The sequence below is a fragment of the Eimeria mitis genome, genomic scaffold, assembly GCF_000499745.2.
Source record: "Eimeria mitis Houghton genomic scaffold, Emh_scaff129, whole genome shotgun sequence".
Lineage (NCBI taxonomy): Eukaryota > Apicomplexa > Conoidasida > Eucoccidiorida > Eimeriidae > Eimeria > Eimeria mitis.
Window position 1 is genome coordinate 1,879 of NW_013568612.1, and position 20,674 is coordinate 22,552.

The 20,674-nt window shown below is 59.7% G+C and overlaps 1 protein-coding gene across 1 annotated transcript in view; it reads right to left on the reverse strand.

Moving 5' to 3' along the window:
• EMH_0091130 (HECT type ubiquitin ligase, putative) overlaps positions 1 to 20,674 on the reverse strand; it is a gene marked incomplete at both ends in the record, with an annotated part of 29,131 nt that overhangs the window by 1,176 nt on the left and 7,281 nt on the right. The window contains 9 exon segments of the mRNA XM_013494796.1: positions 71 to 310; positions 544 to 5,561; positions 5,680 to 5,794; positions 5,798 to 7,268; positions 7,887 to 7,925; positions 8,227 to 9,007; positions 9,251 to 15,470; positions 15,474 to 15,557; positions 15,659 to 20,172. Of these exon segments, the coding sequence (XP_013350250.1) occupies positions 71 to 310; positions 544 to 5,561; positions 5,680 to 5,794; positions 5,798 to 7,268; positions 7,887 to 7,925; positions 8,227 to 9,007; positions 9,251 to 15,470; positions 15,474 to 15,557; positions 15,659 to 20,172 (18,482 nt within the window).

Here is a 20,674-nt window from a genome sequence, read left to right on the forward strand (position 1 = left end):
GCTGCTGCTGCTGTTGCTGTTGCCGTTGACAGAGCCGGCAGCCGCGGCGGTCCCTGCTGCTGCTGCTGACGCGTCAGCCGCAGTTGTTCCTGCAGCACGGGCTCCACCCGCAGCAGCAACAGAGGAACCAGCAGCAGCAGCAGCAGCAGCAGCAGCGGCAGCAGGCGCTGCTGCTGCTGCTCGCTCCCCCGCCCGCAGCGCGCGGGCCCTGTTAATAGCAATGCGGAGGCGGCCGTCTGCTCGGGGGTCCTCAGATAGAGAAAGACACAGGTTGACCAGCCAGTGCTTCAAGCTCGCAGGCAGCAGATGCCTGCACAGTGCACAAACCCTAAACCCTAAACCCTAAACCCTANAAACCCTAAACCCTAAACCCTAAACCCTAGACATCAACCGAAGCAAGCACCACAGACTACAAACCCTAAACCATACACACTAACCGAAACCCAAACCCTAAACCCCAAACCCTAAACCCTTAACCCAGACATAAACCCCTTCTTTGTCAAGCACTAGCACCAGCAGCACCGCAGCAAGAGGTGACTGGACCTGAAGGCCTGGAGCGTGAGAGAGAAAGAAGAGGGGCGAGGAGAGAAGAGTTCAAGACAAGGACCAATGGAGACAAGCAGCTGGGTTAGGGCCCGGCAGAGCTGTAGAGACACCTCAGCAACTCCCCACAAGCTTGCGTTTGCTGCAAGCCGCCGCCGCAGAGCCGACAACTGCTGCTGCTGCTGCTGCGGCTGCTGCGAGCCAAAGTCCTGCTGCTGCAGCAGACTTCTGAAGTGGTGAACGCTGTCGATGTCGACCCGTCCATCTACAGAGCTGCCGCTGCCGCCCTGCGGTGCTGCTGCTGCTGTTGCTGCTGCTGCTGCTGCTGCGTCTCCTTGCTGCACTGCCTCTCCCCCCTCTTCTAACACGGCCAGCACTGCACCCAAAACTTCTTCGTTTAGCAGCAAGTCCACATGCTGCAACACGAGCTCCCACTTTCCCCTGGACTGCTGCTGCTGCTGCTGCTGTTGCTGGTTCTTTTTCTGCTGCTGCTGTTGGCTCTGCTGCTGCTGTGTCTGTACACCTAAGTAGCGCCACAGGATGGTGCGGGGATCGGCAGCCAAGGATTGCCGTGTGTCCTCCCAGTAATTCCACTCTCTCTGCAGCCTCCACAGCTGCAGCAGCTCAGCATCTTGGCTCAAGCGCAGCAGCAGCAGCTCGTCCTCTTGCCGCTGTCGAGAATGCTGCTGTAGCTGTAGTTGCTGCTGCTGCTGTTGTTGTTGTTGCTGCTGGTGTTGCGGCTGTTGCTGCAGTTGCTGCTGCTGTACTGGCATTGCCGCTGCACTGCTCTGATGAACAACGCGCTCTTCTATTGGGAGATTGCCGTCGCTGCTGCTTAGGTCTTCAGTGCTGCTGCTCGTGTTGCTGCTGCTGTTGCTGCTGTCGTTGCTGCTGTTGCTGTATCTGTCATGTTTGTGCATGCGGTTAAGCAGCTGGGCTATTCGTTCTACGCCGTAGGCCCGGTCCGTTACCCTTACTGTCTCCACCAGCTCTCTCTGGCTGAGACAAGAAGAATAAACTCTCAAGTCTGCGATGAATCCCTTCATAGAGTGTGCTCTGCAGCGAGGATACGGCTGCTGCTGCTGCTGCTGCTGCTGCAGCTGTGTGAGGGGCGGATGTGGCGGCGGCTTGAGCAGTTCTTCTAGCCGCAGCGGGAGGGGTAGGGGAGCAACCCAGAAGGGGAGAGGCCCCTGACAGAGGCAGCATCTGCTGCTGATGGGTGCAGCAGCAACATCTCTTCCGTCTATATAAAGACGAACCCCTAGAGGCAACCCTCTGCCTAGGGGGACGCCTACACTGATGCCTACGTGTGTCCATCGCCGCGGCTGCAGCTGAATGTTGCTGCTGAGAGAAGCAGCAACAGCTTGATAATCCATATATGTCGTTGTCTGCAGCGGCACGCGCAGCTGTACATACACTCGGTTCTCAGGAGACAGCCACACAGACACCGTCTCGCTCACGCAGCCCCGCAACCAAACCAGCCGCCACAGCCTCCCCCCCGCGTTCGTTGAGCAACGGCATCCACCCTTCCTGCCCCTGCTGCTGCTCCTGCTGCTGTTCCTGCTGGTGCTACTGCTACTGCTGCTGCTGCTGCTGCTGCTACTGCTGCTCTTGCTGCAAGTGCAGGCCCCTCCTGGCGCGTCCGCTGCAGCTTCAGCCAAAGCCATCCGCCGCAGGCGATCCGCGGTATGCCTGTCCGCTGCACCGCTGATTCCACCGCTATCGTCCTGCTGCTGCAGCTGCTGCTGCTGCTGCTCTTGCTGGTGCTGCTCTTGCTGCTGTTGCTGCTGGTAGTAGTAGGGTTGCTGCTGCTGCGGCTGAGGGCTGTCGTTGCTGCTGAGTCCGAAGGGAGGAGGAGACGCAGCAACGTCTCCACGTCTCTGCAGCAACTGTCTGTACGGGGGCTGGGGGAACAGGCCCCCATTAAGAACAGTTATTCTGGTCAAGCCGCCGCCTCTTCTTACTATTGGATGGTGGCTGCCTGAGGGGGGCCCCACGGAGGGGGGGGCCCCATCTGCTGCTGTTGCCCACTGAGGGTACCGCCTGGAGTTGAGGCCCCCAGGGGCCCCTCCACCTAAGTCGCCAGGAGAAGAGACAGAGGCAAGCTGACCCAGGTGGTGCTGAGGAACCTGCAATTCCCTCGGGCTCCCGTGCTGCTGTTGTTGCTGCTGCTGGTGCTCTAGAGATGCAAGCGGAGGCGGCAGCAAGCCCAGCTGACTCTGCTGCTGCTGGCCACGTGTCTCCCGTACCCCGGCCTCCAGATGTTCCTGCTGCAGCTGTTGCTGCGCCTGTTGCTGCTGCTGCTGCTCTGCCTCTAGCAGCTGCAGGTCCTGCAGGGTTAGCCGCCCCTCTCGCCGTCGCGTCTCCAGTTGCTGCCGCAGCTGCATTTCCATGGTTTGTTGATACTCGAATATCATGAGCCGCCCCTGTTGCTGCTGCTGCTCAGTCTGTTGCTGCTGCTGCTGCTGTTGCTGCTGCTCTCGTAGGTCCAGTTGGTGTCGCCGCAGCACGTCCATCTCTAGAGCCGACATGGGGGCTGTAGGGAGCCGCTGCCACACTTCATGCGAGTTTGTGAGGCCCGGGTCCTCCCCCGAGCTCTCCTGCGGTTGTTGTTGCTGTTGCTGCTGCTGCTGCTGCTGCTGCTGGACAGAAGGCCAGTTCCGCCGCTGCTGTTGTGGTGGCTCACTACTCCAGTCCCCCTGCGGGGTCCTGGGATCGCTTTCCCCTGTTACTCGGCTGGCGGGCGGCACAGCATCCTGGCGCAGCGAGGCTGGGGGGGCTGGAGGAGCTACTCCCGAAGCAGTTGCTGTTGCTGCTGCTGTTGTTGCTGTTGCTGCTGCTGCTGCTGCAGTTGCTGCTTCTTCATCTGGCCTCCAAGGGCTGGAGACGGGAGGAGAGTCCCCAGGATGCTGGGCCGGCGAGGCTGCATACCGAATGTCAGTTCTTGGGGGCCCTCCTTCTGAGTGCCTGCTGTTGAGGTCTAGTGAGTTTCGCCAGCTTGGCTGGCGGACGACCTGCTGCTGCTGCTGCTGCTGCTGCTGCTGCTGTTGCTGCTGCGGCTGCGGCGTTCGAGAGTGTGCTGCTGCTGGACTTGGGGCTTCTGTTACCGCCAGCTCTGAGCGCTGCCTCATGGGCCTCCAGCGGAGGACTGCTGTTTCGGGGGCGCTGCCTAAGCTTGCTGTTCTTGTACTGCTGCTGTTGCTGCTGCTGCTACTGCTGCCGGAGCCCGTGCTGCTTCTGCCGCTGCTGCTGCTGCCGCTGGATGAGCCGCTGCTGGGCGGGGGCGGCACGGGCTGCGCATTCGCAGCAGCAGCAGCAGAAAGGCCCGGGGCTCGTCTGTTGAAGTTGCTGCTTCTGGGATTCTGGGGGGTATCAAGAGGCGAAGCAATACCTAGCTGTTGCTGCTGCTGTTGCTGCTGCTGCTGTTGCTGCTGCTCCTGTGGCTGCTGCGGCGGTGGCGGCGGCGTGGGGGGTTCGTCTTCGTCATCGTATAGCCAAAACGAAAAGGTGCAGGGGGGCCTCGCATCAAGAGGAACAGAAACAACGGGCTCAGGAAAGTCATCTCTGCATGCAGCCAGGGTTTTGTTAGCTTCAGATTCTGCCTCCTGCTGGGTATTCCCGCTGCTGCTGCTGGTGCTCTTGTTGCAGCAGCAACAACTGCTGCTGCGGGTGCGCTGCTCCCCTACAGGCACGACGCCGGGGAACACGGGCCAGTGGTGCTGCTTCACCGCTGTCTCTGCAACGCAGCGCAGCAGCACCTCTTGGACGCCAGCAAAGTGGTGCCGGAGCGAATCAGCAGCAGCTTCTATGCTGCTGCTGCTGCTGCTGCTGCTGGTCTTGCTGTCGCTGGAGGCGCTGCTCTCCGTAGTGCCCTGTTGTTGCACTCTCCCCTGACCAGAGGCACCCGCGTTATTTCTGCCTGCTGCTGCTGCTGCTGCTGCTGCATCCGAGCACAAGGGGACAGGGACGCCTGCAGCAGCTTCAGAAGCAGCTGCTGCCTCCGCCGAAGGCAGAAGAGGGATACTCGAGAGCAGACGGTAGAGAGGAGACAAAGCCTGTCTGGGCGGTTGTAGTTTTTGCTGTGACCCAGCTGCTGCTGCCTGCGCTGCAGCTGTTGTTTGCGTTGCAGCTGCTTCTGTATCTGCTGCAACTGCTGCTGCTGCTCCTGCTGCTGCACCCTCCTCTGCTGCTGCATTTATGTCTTCTGGCATTTGTTCTTCGAGTTGCTGCAGACGCTGTTGAATTGCGGTTTCTGTTGCAGCAGCCGCACCAGAAGCAGCATCAGCAGCAGCAACTGCTGCTGCTGCTACTGCTGCCTGATGGTGATGCAGCGCAGCATCTCTCTGCAGAGCAAATATTTTGAGAAAGTTGACGGTGAGGAGACAGCGGCTGAAAGGAGGAGGAGGAAAGGCTGTAAGAAATACAGCTGTCCCCGGGGGCCACTCAGCATAGTCTCTGAATACTTCGTCCCCTGAGGCTGCGCGGTCAGCAGCAAACCATACGCGCAGTGTCTCCTTGAGCAGCGCCTCTCGCACAGCATTCGATACAGAAGGAGCTGCTGCTGCTACAGCTGCTGCTGCGGTGCCTGCTGCTGCGGGAGCTGCTGCTGCGGTGCCTGCTGCTGCGGGAGCTGCTGCTGGTAGTACGGATGATGAAGAGCTACATGACAACCTTCCTTGCGTCATTGCAGCAGAGTAAAATTCCTGTTGGGATGGCGAAAGGTGACTCAGCAGCCGGAGTAGCAGCTGTTGCTGCTGTTCCTGCTGCTGCTGCTGCTGCTGCTGCTGCTTGGGAGCAGCTGCTGGGTTCGTTGATGCTGCGTGCTGCGCGTTTGGCCTGTCCTGTTGATGCTGCTTTTGTTGCTGTTGCAGCGTTGCGCCTTCTCCAGAAGTATCTGCTGCAGCAGCTGATGCAGTGTGTGCTGCTGCTGTTGCTGTTGCTGTTGCTGCAGCGTGAGCAGCAGCTGAAATCCCGCAGAGCTGCAGCAACGGCAGCCAGAGCTGCCGATCGGGTGGAAGCTGCAGAGACACCCCACCTAAGGAGAAGAGGAGACCCCGGAGGAGACTGGTCACATCGTGGGGCCCCACGGATGCCTTGAGGAGACGCAGCCGCAGACGCAGAAATTCTGTTAAGTACTGTAGAGAAACTTGAGCGCTGCCGACGGGCAGACGGGGCTGATCCCGGTGGTGCTGCTGCTCTTCTTCCTGCTGCTGCTGCTGGGGTGGCTTTTGCTGCTGCTGCTGCTGCTGCTGCNTGCTGCTGCTGCTGCTGCTGCTGCAAAGGCGCAACTGGATCCGAGAAACCGTCAAAGTCAACGTGAGACAAGGGTCCAACTTGTTCGCGCTGCTGCTGCTGCTGCTGTTGCTGCTCCTGGTGCTGGCGTTGCTGCTCCTGCTGGGTAGCCACCCCCTGTTGCTGTTCTTGCTGCTGCTCTAGGGTCTCTGGTACTGTTGCAAGAGCAGTTTGCTCTCGCTGCTGCTGCTGGCCTCTATTCACCCATTGCTGCTGCTGTTGCTGCTGCTGCTGCTGCTGCAGCTGCTGCTGGTGAGGCCACGGCCGCTGGGCAATGACAGCAGGACAACCGTCTACAGCGAAGGGCAAGAGGAAGAAGGGCTTCTGCTGTCTGTACCTGCAGGCGATACTAAGCGCAGAGAGGAGCTCCGAGCTGCCTTTTCGCTGTTGCCCTCGCTGCTGCTGCTGTTCCATCTGTTGCTGCTGTTGCTGTTTTTGCTTTTGTTGCTGCTGCGATCCTCCCTGAGGTTTCTGTTGGCTTAAGGGAAACCCTTCGTGGCTGCTGCGCCCCTCGAGGGGCCCTTCTGTTGCACGCGTGTTTGTTGCTTCGGCCAGCGGATATCTGGCCATTTCTGGTTCTGCTGCTGCTGCTGCTGCTGCTGTTGCTGCTGTTGCTGCTGGTGCTGTTATTGTTGAAACCTGTTGAGAAGGTGAAGCCGGGGAGGAGCCCGTGGATTCTGCATCGGCAGGGATGAGACCGTCCACAGGCTGAAAGCTGTCTGCTGTTTCTCCTCGCAGCAGCAGCTGCTGCTGCCACTGCTGCTGCTGCAGTTTCGTTTGCTTGTGGTTGTTGCTGCTGCTGCTGCTGCTGTCTGTGTCTGGAGGTGTGGCGAGGCCGCATAGGCGCCTGATGAGAGGGTCTATTTGGTGTTCGTGGCAGAGCAGCAGGACGTCTGTGGTGGCCCTTAGCCTGTCTCTGCTGATTTCTCTGTGTGTGTCTGCTGCTGTGCGGATCTCTGGGGAGAGACGAGCTCTTGCTGCTGTCTCCTCTCCCGTTGCTTCGGCTTGTGCTGCAGCAGCAAGAACCCCCATCCCAGACAGCAGCTTCGTGCTCCCAGCAAAACCCCCATTCGTCACGGCCTCTAGCCGGCTGTACAGACACCCGAAAGCAGCAGCGGCTTCTGCCCGTAGCTGCAGCAAACGACGAGATATGGTGCTGCTGAGCTGCAGCGAGACCCCACAGCCCCCCGCGCAGGAGCATGCGAACGTATCAGGCAGTTCCAGGTTCCCTACCTGCTGCTGCTGCTGCAGTTGGTGCTGCAGCTGCAGCCGGAGCAGGCGCTGTTCTTCAGGGGTCCGCAGAGTTGCTGTGGGAGAGTAAGAAAGAGGCTGCAGCATATTAAACAGTTGCCGCAGCAGCGACACTGCAGCAGGACGATCTGCCATGGAGGATGTCTGCTGCAGCAGGAACTCGATGATCGGGCACAGCACAGCTGCAGCACACACATGCACGCCTAAACCCTAAACCCTAAACCCTAAACCCTGAACGCCAAGCCCCACACCCTAAACTATAAACTCTAAACCCTGGACCAGACCCCGGAAATTCAGCTTTTCCTCTTCGCTTGCAATCACCAGGAAATGCAGGGGTTACGCCGAAACCCTAAGACACGCTGAAGGTGTCTCCTAGGGTTTAGGGTTTAGGGTTTAGGGTTTAGGTGTATCGGGGAGCACTTGCCAGAGTGTTTAGCCTTCGGTGTGAATGCAGCCAGCAGCAGAGACAGCTCCGCCGCCAGGTGGAGGTTGCAGCCCCTCAGCGCCTCCGTGTCAGTCAGCCGCTGCAGCAGCGGCGTCAGCAGCAAACGAAAGCCCCAGCGGGGGCTGCTGCCAGTGGAGTGTATATACACTCGCCCGCAATCCAGTACCTCTAGGCGGCACCCCGTGAGGCTGTCTGCAGACAAACAGAAAGATAAAACTGCCCCGCAGCTGCAGCAACAACAACAAGAGCAGCGACAGCACCCGCTGCAGCAGCAACAGCGGCAGCAACAGCAGCAGCAACAGAAGCAGCCACAGCAGCAGCACTATCGACTTCTAAAAGCCGGCACAGACTGCACTTATAAACAGCTGCGGCAGCAACCGCACGGACTGCAGCTCTGAAGCAGCAGCAGACCACAGCGCAGAGCTGGCGCTTAGTTCAGACAGCAGCAGCTGCTGCTGCTTAGACAGCTCCACCAGCGGCAGCAGCACCAGCACCAGCACCAGCAGCAGCCGCAGGGGCGAACATCGACAAAGGTTCTAAGGGACTCTGCATGGGCGTCTTTAGCGCGTAAACCCTAAACCCTCAGCTGTGTTTCCTAGGGCTTTGCCCCCGTTGACACGCAGAGAGAGGTTTTAGGGTTTAAGGTTTGTATGTGAAAGTTTAGGGTTTAGGGTTGGTTAGGAAAGAGGCATCACCTGAGTGTTTGATAGTGACGCAGACTGTCTCCTGTTCCTCGTCAGCTGACAGGGTAAGGGTACAGCCCTGCTCAGATCCCCCCAGGTCTGTCCTGGGGTCCAGCAGCAGCAGCAGTCTCCGGCAAGGGAGAAAGGAGACAGTTGTGATGTTCTCTTGGTGCGCTCCGAATGGATGCTTTGACTCCACGCAGTGTACAGACAGCCGGTGGCTGAAGGCGGTACGCAGCTGCTGCAGCACCAAGGGCCCCAGGTGCTCCACGAGGCCCCCGTGGGGCCCCTCCGAGATCAGCGCCCGAGCCAGCAGCTGCAGCAGCCGCAGCAGCTGCTGCAGGTTGCTGCACGGCAGCTGCTGCAGCAGCGGCGATATTGCGAAAGGGGCAGAGGGGGGCCCACCGAGGCCCCCCCGGGCATTCAGTAAGTCTCCCGTACCGCTGTGGGTAGGCATAGGCAGCAGTGTGGGGGCGCCCAGGCTGCTTGAGAGAAAGAAGGACATAAAGGAGGGGGGCTGCAGCTGAGGCAGGTGCGGTGCTGCTGCTGCTATCTTCTTGCTCTGCTGCCACACAGCAAAGCAACTCGATATCAAAGTGGCTGTACGGTGGGGGCCCCCCCCTGCAAAACAAGGGGGCCCCAGCTCGCTGTAGCTGAGTTGCAGCAGCTTCAGAAAAGAGGAGAGGCCCCCTAGCTCCTTCACGCCCCCTGCGGGACCCTCAAGGGGGCCCCCAAGGGGGCCCCCAGGGGCCCCCTCAAAGGCCTCCAGCATTCGGCGGAGAGCCTGACGCACCTATCGCAACAAAGGAACAGATGAGAACAGAAGCAACAGCAGCTCAGGCAGCAACAACCAGCAGCGGCTGCAGCAGCAGAAACAGCATATACTGCATTACCCTGAACACCCGCCTCTGTACCCGGCACTCGTAGCATCCCTAAACCCTACACCTGGGCCCTACACAACACACCCTAAACCCTCAACCCTAAACCCTAGGCCCTAAATTCCTCCCTGCAGCGCCCCACTAAACCATAGGCTGACCTGGAGACCAGCGACTGCTCCTTCAAGCCGCTCCAGCAGCGTCAGCAGAGCGCGGATAGGGGGGCCCCCTGCAGCAGCAGAGTACCCTTTATTGGCTTGGGGGGACTGCTCGCTGAGGCCCTCAATAAGGGCCTCCAACCCCTGTAGGGGGCCCCAGGGGGGCCCCGCCCTGCACAGCACAGTCTGGGGCAACCTAAACAGTCTGCGGACACCTGTGTCTTCGTCTTCTATCTCCAGTATCACTGTAGGATATCCCAGTCCGCTGCTGCTACTGCTGCTGCTGCTGCTGCTGCTGCTGCTGTGGGGGGTTATGTCCCCTGCTGCTAGGCGCAGCTCCTCTAAGCCGTCGATCTGCCAAATGAAGCCGCAGCGTCCGGCAAGCCCCTCCAGCAGCAGCACATCTCCTGTTGCTGAGGTTACGAGTCCCTCAACGATTGGAGTCGTCACCACGCCTTTGCTGCTGTTGTCGTTGCTGCTGCTGCTATTGCTGCTGTTGCCCTCAGCAGCAGAGTTGGATGCCAGAAACAGCAACTCCTGCACTGCATCACGAGCTGCAGAAGCATCAATGTTGTTGTTGCTGCTGCTGCTGCCGCCAGCACTTTGTTGCAGCAGCCATTGTGCCTCCCCAGTGTCGCTAGTTTCTTCTGTTGCTCCTGTGGCTGCCGCCGACTCTGTTGCAGTTGCAGTGGTGGGTGCTGTTGCTGCAGGGTCTGCTGCAGCTTCTGGAATGACAATAACCCCTTGTACGAGCGATGCTGCTGCGGGGTGTATGCGCACCAGGAGACCCAGCCGCAGCTCCTTCGGGGGTAACAGCTGCAGCTCGCCGGGACCGTCTAAGCCCTGCAGCTGACCCCGCCACTCTCTCCCGCCTGCAGCAGCAGCAGCAGCAGCAGGAACCCGTGATACGCCACCAGAGGGGTGCTGGACCGCTGCGGATAAAAGGTCGTCGTACCACTTTGTGCTCCGCAGCACGGCTGCAGCAACTTCATCAGACAAGCTGCTGCTGCTGCTGCTGCTGCTGTTGCTGCTGCTGCTGTTGTTGTTGAGAGTTTCATCTCGTTGGAACTCTGGGGCCACCTGTTCGCTGGCATGCTGCATCAGCGAATAAAGGGAGTCGCCTGCGAGCTCTTCTGTACTGGGAGAAACCTCCTCTACCCCTCCACTCGTGCTGCTGCTGTTGCTGGTGCTGCTGTCGTTATTGGTAGGGCTTCTGTTTGCGTTGTTGTTTTCGTTGCTGTTGTCTATGTTGCAGTTGGCCTCAGTTGTCTCGGTCCCCGGTGTGCCTTGCTGCATTTCTTCTTGCTGCAGTTGCTGCTGCTGCTGCTGCTGCTGCTCCTGCTGCTGTTGCGTTTCTTCTGGGATATCAGCCTCTTCTAAGAAGCGCATTTGCATGGCCTCGAGCTCAGCCATGCCGCTGGTGAGGAGCCACTCTGCTGCCGCTTGCAGGTCGTCTCCCTGCAGCCTCAAGGCTGAGACACACAGCCCCAGAGGAAACAACCCGCTGCCCATCATATCTCGCAGCGTCTCTGCTGCAGCACGCCGCTGCAACGCCTCCTCGCTGAGGGCCCCCAGGGACCCTTGACACGCACGGCCCACCACGGGCCCCACGGGGCCTCCGGCGGAGACAGCAGGAGACCGCCCGTCGCTTGGGGGTCGTGTCGGTGACTCGAATACATCCGCTTCAGCGGTAGCAGCTGCAGCAGCAACAACAGATGGCTCCCTGCTGCTGCTGGTAGTGGTGGCAGTGCTAGGCGCAGGCGGCAGTCGAGCCGGAAGCTGCAGCGAGGCTGGAGGCAGCCCCATATCCGCACATAGCTGCTGCAGGTCTGCACTGTCTAGAGAAGCAGCAAATGGGTACCGAAAGGGGGCCCCCCCAAAGTTGGCTCTGAGGCGCAGGGGGGCCCCCCCCATGGCAGACGCAGCCCACACAGCAGGGCGGAAGCAACCCCGCACGTCTTTGAAAGCGACGAAGGCCTGCCTGCTGCTGCTGCTACTTTTCGGGTTGCTGTTGCTGCTGTCCAGGTTGCTGCTGCAGCTGCTGCTGCTGCTGGTGACCCAGGGAGAAACACTCAGGAGGCAACCGTTCTTAGTGAAGCTGATGGAGCGTTGCCTAGCGTTCAGCAGCACTCCAACTGTGTCGCCGCTTCCGTATGCAGCAGCACAACCTGCAGCTGGCGCTGCAGCAGAGGCTCCATGCAGCAGCAACCCACTGCTGCAGTATAGATAGCCGCTGCTCATGCTGCTCCCGCCTGCCCGGAGGGCGCATCCGTCTACGTGCAGACCTACAGCTACCAAAGGGCAGCACTTGCTGCTGCTGCTGCTGCTACTGCTAGGTCGAATGTCAGCCTCATTGTTCTTGCTGCTGCAGATGCGGCAGACATCAGAAGCAGCAGTATGCTCCTGCTGCTGCGGCCTGCATGCTGAAGGGCAGCCCGCAGCAGCTGCGGTCTCTCTCTTTACTGAGTCGCCGCACAAAGGCCTACACCTCCTGCAGCGCTGCCTTTGCTGCTGCTGCTGCTCTGCCTCGCCGTCGATGTACACCTCAAAGTAGTACGCAGGCAGAGACGTAGGAATTGCCCGGTTGGCTTGGGCAATGTTCTGTAGCTGGCTGCACTGTGCTGCAGCTGCTTGTGTTCGCTTTGCTGCTGCCTCTGCCTCATCCTCTGCAGCAGCTGCTGCTTGTTTAGCAGCTGTTGCTTCTGCTGCTGCTGCACTTTCCAAAGTGGGTTTCATTGCTGCAGTATAGAAGAGAGTGTCCGATAGGCTCTGTCCCCCACTGGTGCAGCTGACGGGAGCTTCCGGGAGCAGCAACAGCCGGCCTTCTGTCTGCTGATGATGTTGCTGTTGCTGTTGCTGCTGCTGCTGTAGCTGATGCTGCTGCTGCTGCTGCTGCTGCTTGTCGCATACGGCGGCCTCTGCATCGTCAGGGGCGAAGGGGTTTGTTGATATCGGTTGGGTCTCTGCAGAACCTCCTTCCCCCTGCTGCTGCTGCTGCTGCTGCTGCTGCTGCTTCACCTTTTCTTGTGGCTGCAGCAGGACGGTCCAATCTTCGGGTGGGCAGGCAAACCCCAGGGCCGTGCGTCTTTCCCAGGCTGTGGGTAGCAGCAGCGGGAGGCCTGCAAAGGGGCAGTGCTGCAGCGTGTCTGCTGCAGTCGCTCGCAGCAGCAAGCGGTTCTCAATAGCTACGCAGCCATGCAGCCTGTCCCGCAGCAGCTGCCGCAGCCGCAGCGAGAGGCCCCTCAGCTCCTCCAGGCCTTCTAAGTAGGGGACAGATATGGGGCGGAGACAGACAACCAGCAATGACTGCAGCAACTGCTGCTGCAGCAGCAAAGAAGCAGCAACCTGCCGACTCTGCAGCAGCTCGCTCACTGCAGAGAGAGCCATTGTCCGCAGCTGCAGCAGCAGCAACGACGCCACGCGCCCAGCTGGCAGCCAAGCAACCCGATCGGCTGTTGTTTCATGCGCTGCAGTTGCTGCTGCAACAGCAGCTGCTGCTGCTTCTGCTGCTGTTCCTGCTCCTGGTTTTGCGCAGGGCTCAGGCGACTCCTCCAGCAATCCCTTTTCTGCTGCCAACGTCAGCCGCACGATTTCTTTTAGCAGCGCCTCTGTCTCTTTGCTCCGGCCTACAGCTGCTCTGCTGCCTTCTGCTGTAGTTGAAGCAGCAGCAGAAGCTGCTGCTGCTGCTGCAGACGAAGCGGCTGTCGGTGCAGGCGCGTTAGGATCCCTAACGCGCCTCTTCTGCTCGTTTTCGTCCTGCTGCTGCTGCTGCTGCTGCTGTTGCTGCTGTTGTTCTGCCCCTTTGAGCAACAAATCCGCAATGGCATGTCCGTCTGCTTCGCAAAGGTTTGCTGCTGTTGCTGCACTCACGCGGCTGAGCTGCATCACGGGTCTGTCTCCTTCGTGGACCTGCAGCAAGGCGAGGCCTTCGTACTTGGACAGCATCACGAGTCTGCTGCTCTGGCGCTGCAGCAGCTGCTGCAGCTGCTGCTGCTGCAACAAATCGCTGCTGTTGCTGCTGTCCGACTGTAAAGAACTGCCAACCCTTAAGAACTCGGGGGAACCCCCAAGCACAGCGAGGGCCCCCAGCGCCTCACAGACAGCCTGGCCCCATAGAGGGGCCCCGTCCTGGGCAGATCCTGCTGCTGCTACTGCTTCTCCCGCTGCTGCTGCAGCTGCTGCGGCCCTCCCTGCTGCGCTGCATGCATCCATCAACCATCCGCAAGGGTCCATATGGACGACGGAGCCGTGTGAGTGGTGTTGGTAGTGGTGGTGATGGTGGTGTCGATGATTATGTTGAGCTTGCTGCTGTTGCTGCTGCTGCTGCTGTTGCTTCTGCTGCGAGCAGTCGAGTGAACTGTGCTCGGTGTGCTCTATAATTTCCTCCAGAGCTGCTTGAGGGCCGTGCAACTGCTGCTGTTGCTGCTGCTCCAGCTCGCTGTGGTGCTGCTTCGGCTGATGTTGTTGCTGCAGTATCTTTGCTTGCTGCTGTACCTGGTGCGAACAGAGTGCCTGCGGGTGCGGCTGCAAGTGGTGATTTTGAGGTGGTTGTGGTTGCTGCTGTTGCAGCAGCTGCAGCTGCTGCAGGGCGTGATCTGCTGCACTCTGCAACAGCACCTGAGCACCCTCCTCAAGCAGTTTGCTGCTGTAGGCCATGGCCGCCCGAATCCGCTGGCGTATGGGGGGGCCCCACTGGCAGCAAAGCAGCAGCTGCCGCAGCAGTCCCCTCAACTCCAGAGACAGCGCCGCCTGCTGGCTAGCTGTGCACGTGTGCGAAAGTAGAGATGTGGGGATGCAAGTGCCACTGCTGCTGCTGCTGCTGCTGCCATGGCTGTGCAGCACGTCGCCGCGGTGAGCCAGCTGATGCAAGAGATGCTCCTCCCAGTGTCGAGACAGCTGAGAAAGACCTGATGAACACTCCCCCAAAGCAAACGCCATAGGTGACGCTAGAAACCGCAAGGACTTGCTGTTTCTGCTGCTGCTGTTGCTGCTGCTGGCTCGGGCTGCTGATGCGTCTGATGGTGCTGCTGCTACTTCTGCACTGAGCTGCTGTAGCGCTGCAGTGGCGATCGTTTCGGGTCTGCACACCGCCACGCCACAGCCAATTGCTGCAAGGAGGCTCTCTGCGAGCTGTGCGGCGATGCTGCTGCTGCTGCCGCTGCTGCCGCTGCTGCTGTCGCTCTCTCCGCTGCAGGCGAGAGGACACATCCCTCTCAAGGGGCCAGATAAGGCAGGGGCGCTGCTGTGACCAGCTGCTGCAGCTTCTGCTGCAGCACGGCCCACGTCTTCCGTGGTTGTCTCTGCCGCTGCTGCTGCTGCTGCGGAGGCTGCTGCTGATGCTGCCGCTGATGCTGCCGCTGATGCTACTGCAGCTGAAGAAGCCGACATGGGGCTGCAAGAGCCAGAAAAGGAAGTGAGAGAGGTGCCAGCGTGTTTGTGGTGCAGAAGCAGCAAGTACAGCTGCTGCTGCAGGTGGCGCTGCTGCAGCTGCTGCTGGTGCATGGCTTGTGTGGGCCTAAGAAAATATGAGCCACGGCGGTTAGCAACAGCAACAGCGTTGAGCAGCACGTCCCTGAGGGCCCCGGCGGGATACAGTGGGGCCCCCCCAAGGGCTCTAAAGGCCGGCAGCAGGAATTCTGCTGTTTGCTGTTGGCTGCTGAGGGGCAGCAGCAACTTCAGCAGCATGACAGCTTGCCGTTGCAGTCTGGGACTGCCGCCAGCGAGCAGCAAAGATACTGCAGCAGCAAGTGCTTCCGAAGACAGAACCGAATGGAGATAGAAAGCTGTGGGGCCCCAAGCGCAGGCATCCAGCCTTCTGCTGCTGCTACTGCTGCAGCAGAGAGAAGTGCAGAATTGATGCAGCTCCGCGAACCCCTTCAAGTCCGTCGCCCAGCTCTGGAGACTTGCAGAGGGAGACCAGTGGTCAGATGTTGCTGCAGAAAAGGCAGCAGGAGTAGCACCTGCAGCAGCTGCTGCGTCGGTTGCTTCTGCGGCAGTTGCTGCTGCTGCTGCTGCTGCGGCTGCTGCTGCTGATGCTGCTGATGCTGCTGCTGCTGCTGCTGATGCTGCTGCCAATCGATGCTGCTGCCGAAGGACGGCCGTGTCTGATGTGAACATCTTCGAGAGCAGCAGAACCAGCAGTGCAGCAAACAGATTGGCTGTTGACTCCCAAGAAAGGAAAAACGCCATTTCCTTAACTGCAGCAGGCTGCTGCTGCTGCTGCTGNGCTGCTGCTGCTGCTGCTGTTGTTGTTGTTCTTGTTGCTGCAGTTGCTGGTGAGGGACAAACCTCGCTGCTGCTGTTTGCAGAGCTGCAATCAGCAGCAAATCGGTACAGCACTGCACCGCGGCAATCCGAGGCTTCTGCCCTGCTGCTGCAGCCCGCAGGCAGATAATGAACAACAGCAACAACCTGTTGTAGGGAGGGGGATACAGAACCGGCTGCTGCTGCTGCTGCTGCTGCTGTTGCTGTTTCTGTTGCTGCTGCTGCTGCTGAAGTATGGGGAGAGCGCCGGCAAAGGCTGCATCAAGCAACCCAAATTGCTGCAGGGCCAGCCTCTCTCCTGCAGAGACCGGGACAAAGCCCAGCACAGAGAGGGCAGTGTTGCAGACCGTGGGGCATTGCTGCGGTAAGCACTGCTCAGTCGCATGCGCAGCAAAAGTAGCAGCAGCAGCGGCAGAAGCAGCAGCGGGAGCAGCTGCGTCCCGGGATGAACTTAGATCTCGTGGCATTGGCAGTTTCTGACGGCTGTACGAGGTCCAGCTGTCATCGTGTTGCTGCAGCAGCAGCCGCTGCTGCGGCTGCTGCTGCTGCTGCTGCTGCTGCGCGTTTGGGTCTGCCAACAGCACTGCCACAGCAACCGCTCTATAGTGAAACAGCTGCAGCTGTCTCTCCAGCTGCACCCCACAGCCCCTGACAGATGAAAAGAGGTCCATCTGCTGTCTCCGCTCTTCTGCTGCTGCTTCCTGGGGATCGCCTCCTCCCCTGGGGAATTCGTAAGGCCTGAAGAAAGGATAGTGTGGCAAGCACGGCGCATTGCTGCTGCTGCTGCTCCTCCATCCCCGCCACCGAAAGCACTGCGCGGGGTCCAGTTGCAGGCTGCTGTCTGCCTGCGGTCCCCAGTGAGGCAGCGGCACTCCTAAAGGCTGTTCACTGCCCATAGAGCGCAGCACTTGCAGCAGCAGACGCAGAGACAAGGGCCCCTGAAGGGACAGCAGCGCATGCTGCAGCAAATCTAAACCCTGCAGCATCCCCTCGGCCCGCAGACGGCGCTGCCGCAACACATCTCCCAGGCAGCTAAGGTCATCGAGGGGGCCGGAGGGAGAAGCAGCAGCTGCTGCGGCTTCATCTTCTGCTTCCTTTGCATCAGCTGCTGCGTTGCTAACTGCTTCAATAGCACCAGCAAACACGGAGGGCGCCGCATTGTCGCTGCTCTCCCCCCTTGCTGCTCCTGCTGCTGCTCCTGTCGCTTCAGAACCACCCGGCGTCTCTGAGGTTGCGTGAGAGGCTGTGAGGGACCGGTGGAAAGACAGTGCTGGAGCAGCAGCAGCAGCAGCAGCAGCTGTGCCAGAAGCAGCTGTAACCTCCTTCACCATGTCTTCTGCTGCTGCTGCTGCTGCTTTGCCTATGCACTGAACTAGTAGCAGCTGTTGCAGCGGGCCCCCAACGAGTAGCACGTCTTGGCCCTTGTCGGCAGACTCCATAGAAGCAGCAGAAGCACCAGCTGCAACGGCAGCAGCAGTTTCTGCGCCAGGAGAGTCAGCAACAGCTGTGGGCCCTGCCGCTGCTTCTGCTGCATTTGCTGCTGCAGTACATGCAGAGCGAACTGCGGCAGCAGCTGAAGCAGCAGCAGAAGCAGCTAGGGATGTCAATTGTTGCTGTTGATGTGCTTCCGGCTGTATCCCGGCGCTGCAGGCAACAGCAGCCGCAGCAGATGCTGCTGCTGATGCTTGCACAGCCCTCAGTGCAGCAGTTAGGCCCCGCGCTGCAGTTGGCGGCAGCGCAGGGGGAGCAGCGAAGAAGACAGCAGCAATTCCGTGGGAGATGCTTCTTGCTGCAGCTTCCTTCTCTTGCTGTTGCTGCTGCTGCTGCTGCTGCAGTCGCCTTGCTGCCCTGCATCTCTGCATGCGTTGCCAAGCAAGGATTGTCTTCTTACACTGCCGTAGCGGTCCGTCTGGCGTGGTAGTCGGCATAGCTGCTGCTGCTGCTGCTGCTTCTGCTGCTGCGTGTCTGCTGGCGGAGACGGGTTTCGGAGACCCCATGGGCACGAAGGTCCCCCCCCTGCCGTTTAAGGCAGTGAGAAAGGCCAAGACATTAGCGAGGGTTTGATGGCTGTACTCTTCTTCTGTCTCCTCTGTATCTGAATCATGCCCAGAAGCCGCCGCAGCAGCAGCCTCTGTTGCTGCTGCTGCTCTTGCTGCTGCTGCTGCTGGGGTTGTGGCAGCAGAGTGTGACGCGGAGACTGGAGTTAAAACGAAGGAATGCTGTCCGGCAGCAGCAGCAGCAGCAGCAGTAGGGAGGTGCTCTACCTCTGAGCCGTGCAGCAGCAGACTGTCGCTGCTGCAGTTGCTGCTGAGGTGTGTCAAGCTGCTGCTGAGATGGATAGGGATATCGCTTGCGCAGCTGCCTTTGCTGGCGCTGAAGAGAGCGTCGCGTTGCTTGCGTCTGGGGAGATGAAGGCCCCCGCGGGATGCATGTGCTGTTGCTGTTGCTGTTGCTGCTGCTGTCCGCAGCGGCTGCAGACCTGCTGCTACGAGGCTGTATGGCAACTCTCGCTCTTCTCTCTTTCGTTGTCTGCTGGAGTAAGGTTTAAGTCGCATCAGCAGGGCCGCCTTACTCAGCAGTACTGCTGCCCAAAAGGAATAGCAGGACAGGGTCTGTTGGTGCTGGAGTTGCTGCTGCAGCAGCTGCTGCATTTGGTGCCTCTGCTGCCCCGCAAACGTCGCAGCAACGGAACGATCTGCACTATCACCGCCAGCAGAGGCAGCAGCAGCAGCAAGGTCTCTCCTCTTGACCTCAGCGGCTAGCACCGCCCTCTGCCGCTCCCCCACAGCCCACTGTCTTAACGTGCGCCCCCCCGCCCAGACGAAAACCAAAGCAGCAAACTGCTGCTGATCAGCTAGCCACGAGGCCTGTGCCTTCACAATTGCATCCAACTTGCTTCTGTTGCTGCTGCTGCTGTGTACGGCTGCTGCTGCTGCTGCATCCACGAGTTCAGGCACTCGCTGCAACAGAGCCAAGAGCAGCGACAGCAGCAACTTGTGCATGTGCAGGTGGTGCAACAGGCAGCAGCAGTAGGCCCTGACAGCTAGCTGCAGACTGAGGCCGCCCACTGTTTCGCTGATGAGGGCCCCCCCCGCCATAGATCTGCCGCTCTTACCCAGGGCGAGAGGGGGACCCCTCCTGCTGAAGATTGCTGCTGCTGCCTCAAGCACAAGCGCCAGGGGCCTCCCTAAAGGGCTCCCTGTCCATAGGATGTAGCAGATACTTTCGGGGTGTCTCTGCAGGTGCTTCAGCTCCCCATGCCAAGGGGCCCCCAGTGCAAGCGCATGCTGGAGGCGGTCTGGAGTGCAGCAGCGTTCCCCTCCTCCACCAGCAGCAGCAGCGGCACTGACTGGAGGTGCTGCTGCTCCTGTTGCCTGTGCTGCTCCTGCTGCTCCTGCAGGACATATGGCATCTCTTGGCGGTGCTGCAGCAACAACAGGCTGCTGCTGCACCGAGCTGGCAGACGCTTCATTAGGGGGGCCCCAGGGGTTCCCCTGTGTCAGTGAGGGCCCCTTGGCTGTCTGTTCTTCATGCTCTTGCTGTCGTCTGCTGCTCCTTCCGGGATGGGCGAGACCAAAGGCTGCAGGAGCAGCAGACGGGCCCCGAGAGGAGTGGGCTGAACACCAGTCAGATGGGTGCTGCGTATCCTGCTGTTGGTGTTGGTGCTGCTGCTGCGGCTGCCCTAGCTGTTGCTTGTGCTGGTGGGTTCCTCTGTGGCGATTTGTCTCTTCGAGGCTTTCTGTGTCTGTGCTGAGGTGAGGAGCCCTCGTGCCTTTTTGCTGCTGTATATGTCTCCTTCTGTCTCCTTTCCAGGGCTGCAGCAGAGCGAGGGTCTCAGGTGTCTCCTTGCAGCGCGACAGCAGCCGGCGTACGCAGGGGCTTCGCTCTTTGCGGTAGCCGCCAGCAAAGAGCAGGGAGTTTAGGGCCCCCCCCAGCTGCTGCTCGTGAGGAGCAGCAGGAGAACCCCGCAGCAGCGCTGCTGTGGCTGCTGCAACAGCAGCACTGCAAGCCAACACAAACTCCACTAACAGATGCAGCCCTTCCCCCCGTTGCTGCTGCACAGGCGAAGATGAGCAAGAGGACCCCCCATCCGTATCCACTATGCTGCTGCTGCTGCTGCTGTTGTTGTTGTTGCTGCTGCTGTTGCTGTTGTTGCTGTTGTTGTTGTTGTTGCTGTTGTTGCTGCTGCCGTTGCTGTTGCTGCTGCTGTTGCAGTTGCTGCTGTTGCCTTCGTCAGCATGAGCCGTTGACCTGAGCTGGGCTACAGCATTTCTAAGTTGTGGGGTTTCGAATTCTTGTCTTTTGCTGCAGCTCTGTTGTTGTGCTGCAACAGCAACAGCTGCAGCTTCTTCCGCTGCTGCTGCTGCTGGTGGCAGTCCCCACTGCTGTCCAAGACAGTAGACTTTAAACCCCCACATAGAGCCCTTAGGCCTGCAGTTAGAGGAGAGAGACGGGGGAGCTTTCTCAGCTACACAAAAGAGCAGTGTGAGGGTGGGGGCCCCCAGAACCAAGGGCTGCTTCGGGAAGGGGGCCCCCGTCAGAGGTTGGGGGCCCCCCAAAGAACCCCCCGACTCCTCCGTGCTGCTGCCGCCGAAGGGCCCAGCAAGGAGAGATTCAGGGGGCACCTCCGATGGAGAGCAGGACCAGAGGCCCCGGTAAATCTGCATATCAGAAGCAAACGACAAAGCGACGAGAGGTAAGAGATAGAAACTCTAACGACTATATGCAGATGGCGGGGCTATGCATTCCACTGCCATACAGACAAGTGCAGCAGCGGCAGCAGCAGCGGCAGCAGCAGCCACACCAGCAGCACCAGCAACACCAGAAGACACAAAAACTACAGGGGGAGGATTCACGCTTGAAATTGCAGTAGAGATGCAAATACAGCTAGAGGAACACCCAATACACACGGACACTAACAAAACACAAGATACACGGAGACAGTTGGAGAAACACAGAAAGCGCAGGGACAGTAAAAGCAAAAGAAGAGACAGATACGTTAGAGAAAAGGAGGCCGTGAAAGACACAAAAGGGACGCAGAGACTCTAAACTATGCAGGGGAAACAAGGAAAGAGTAGCCGAAACAAAAGAGAGACAGAGACTGTTAGAGGAAAACACGAGACAAGGAGACAGTAAGAGACGAAAGGGACACAGAGAAAGTAA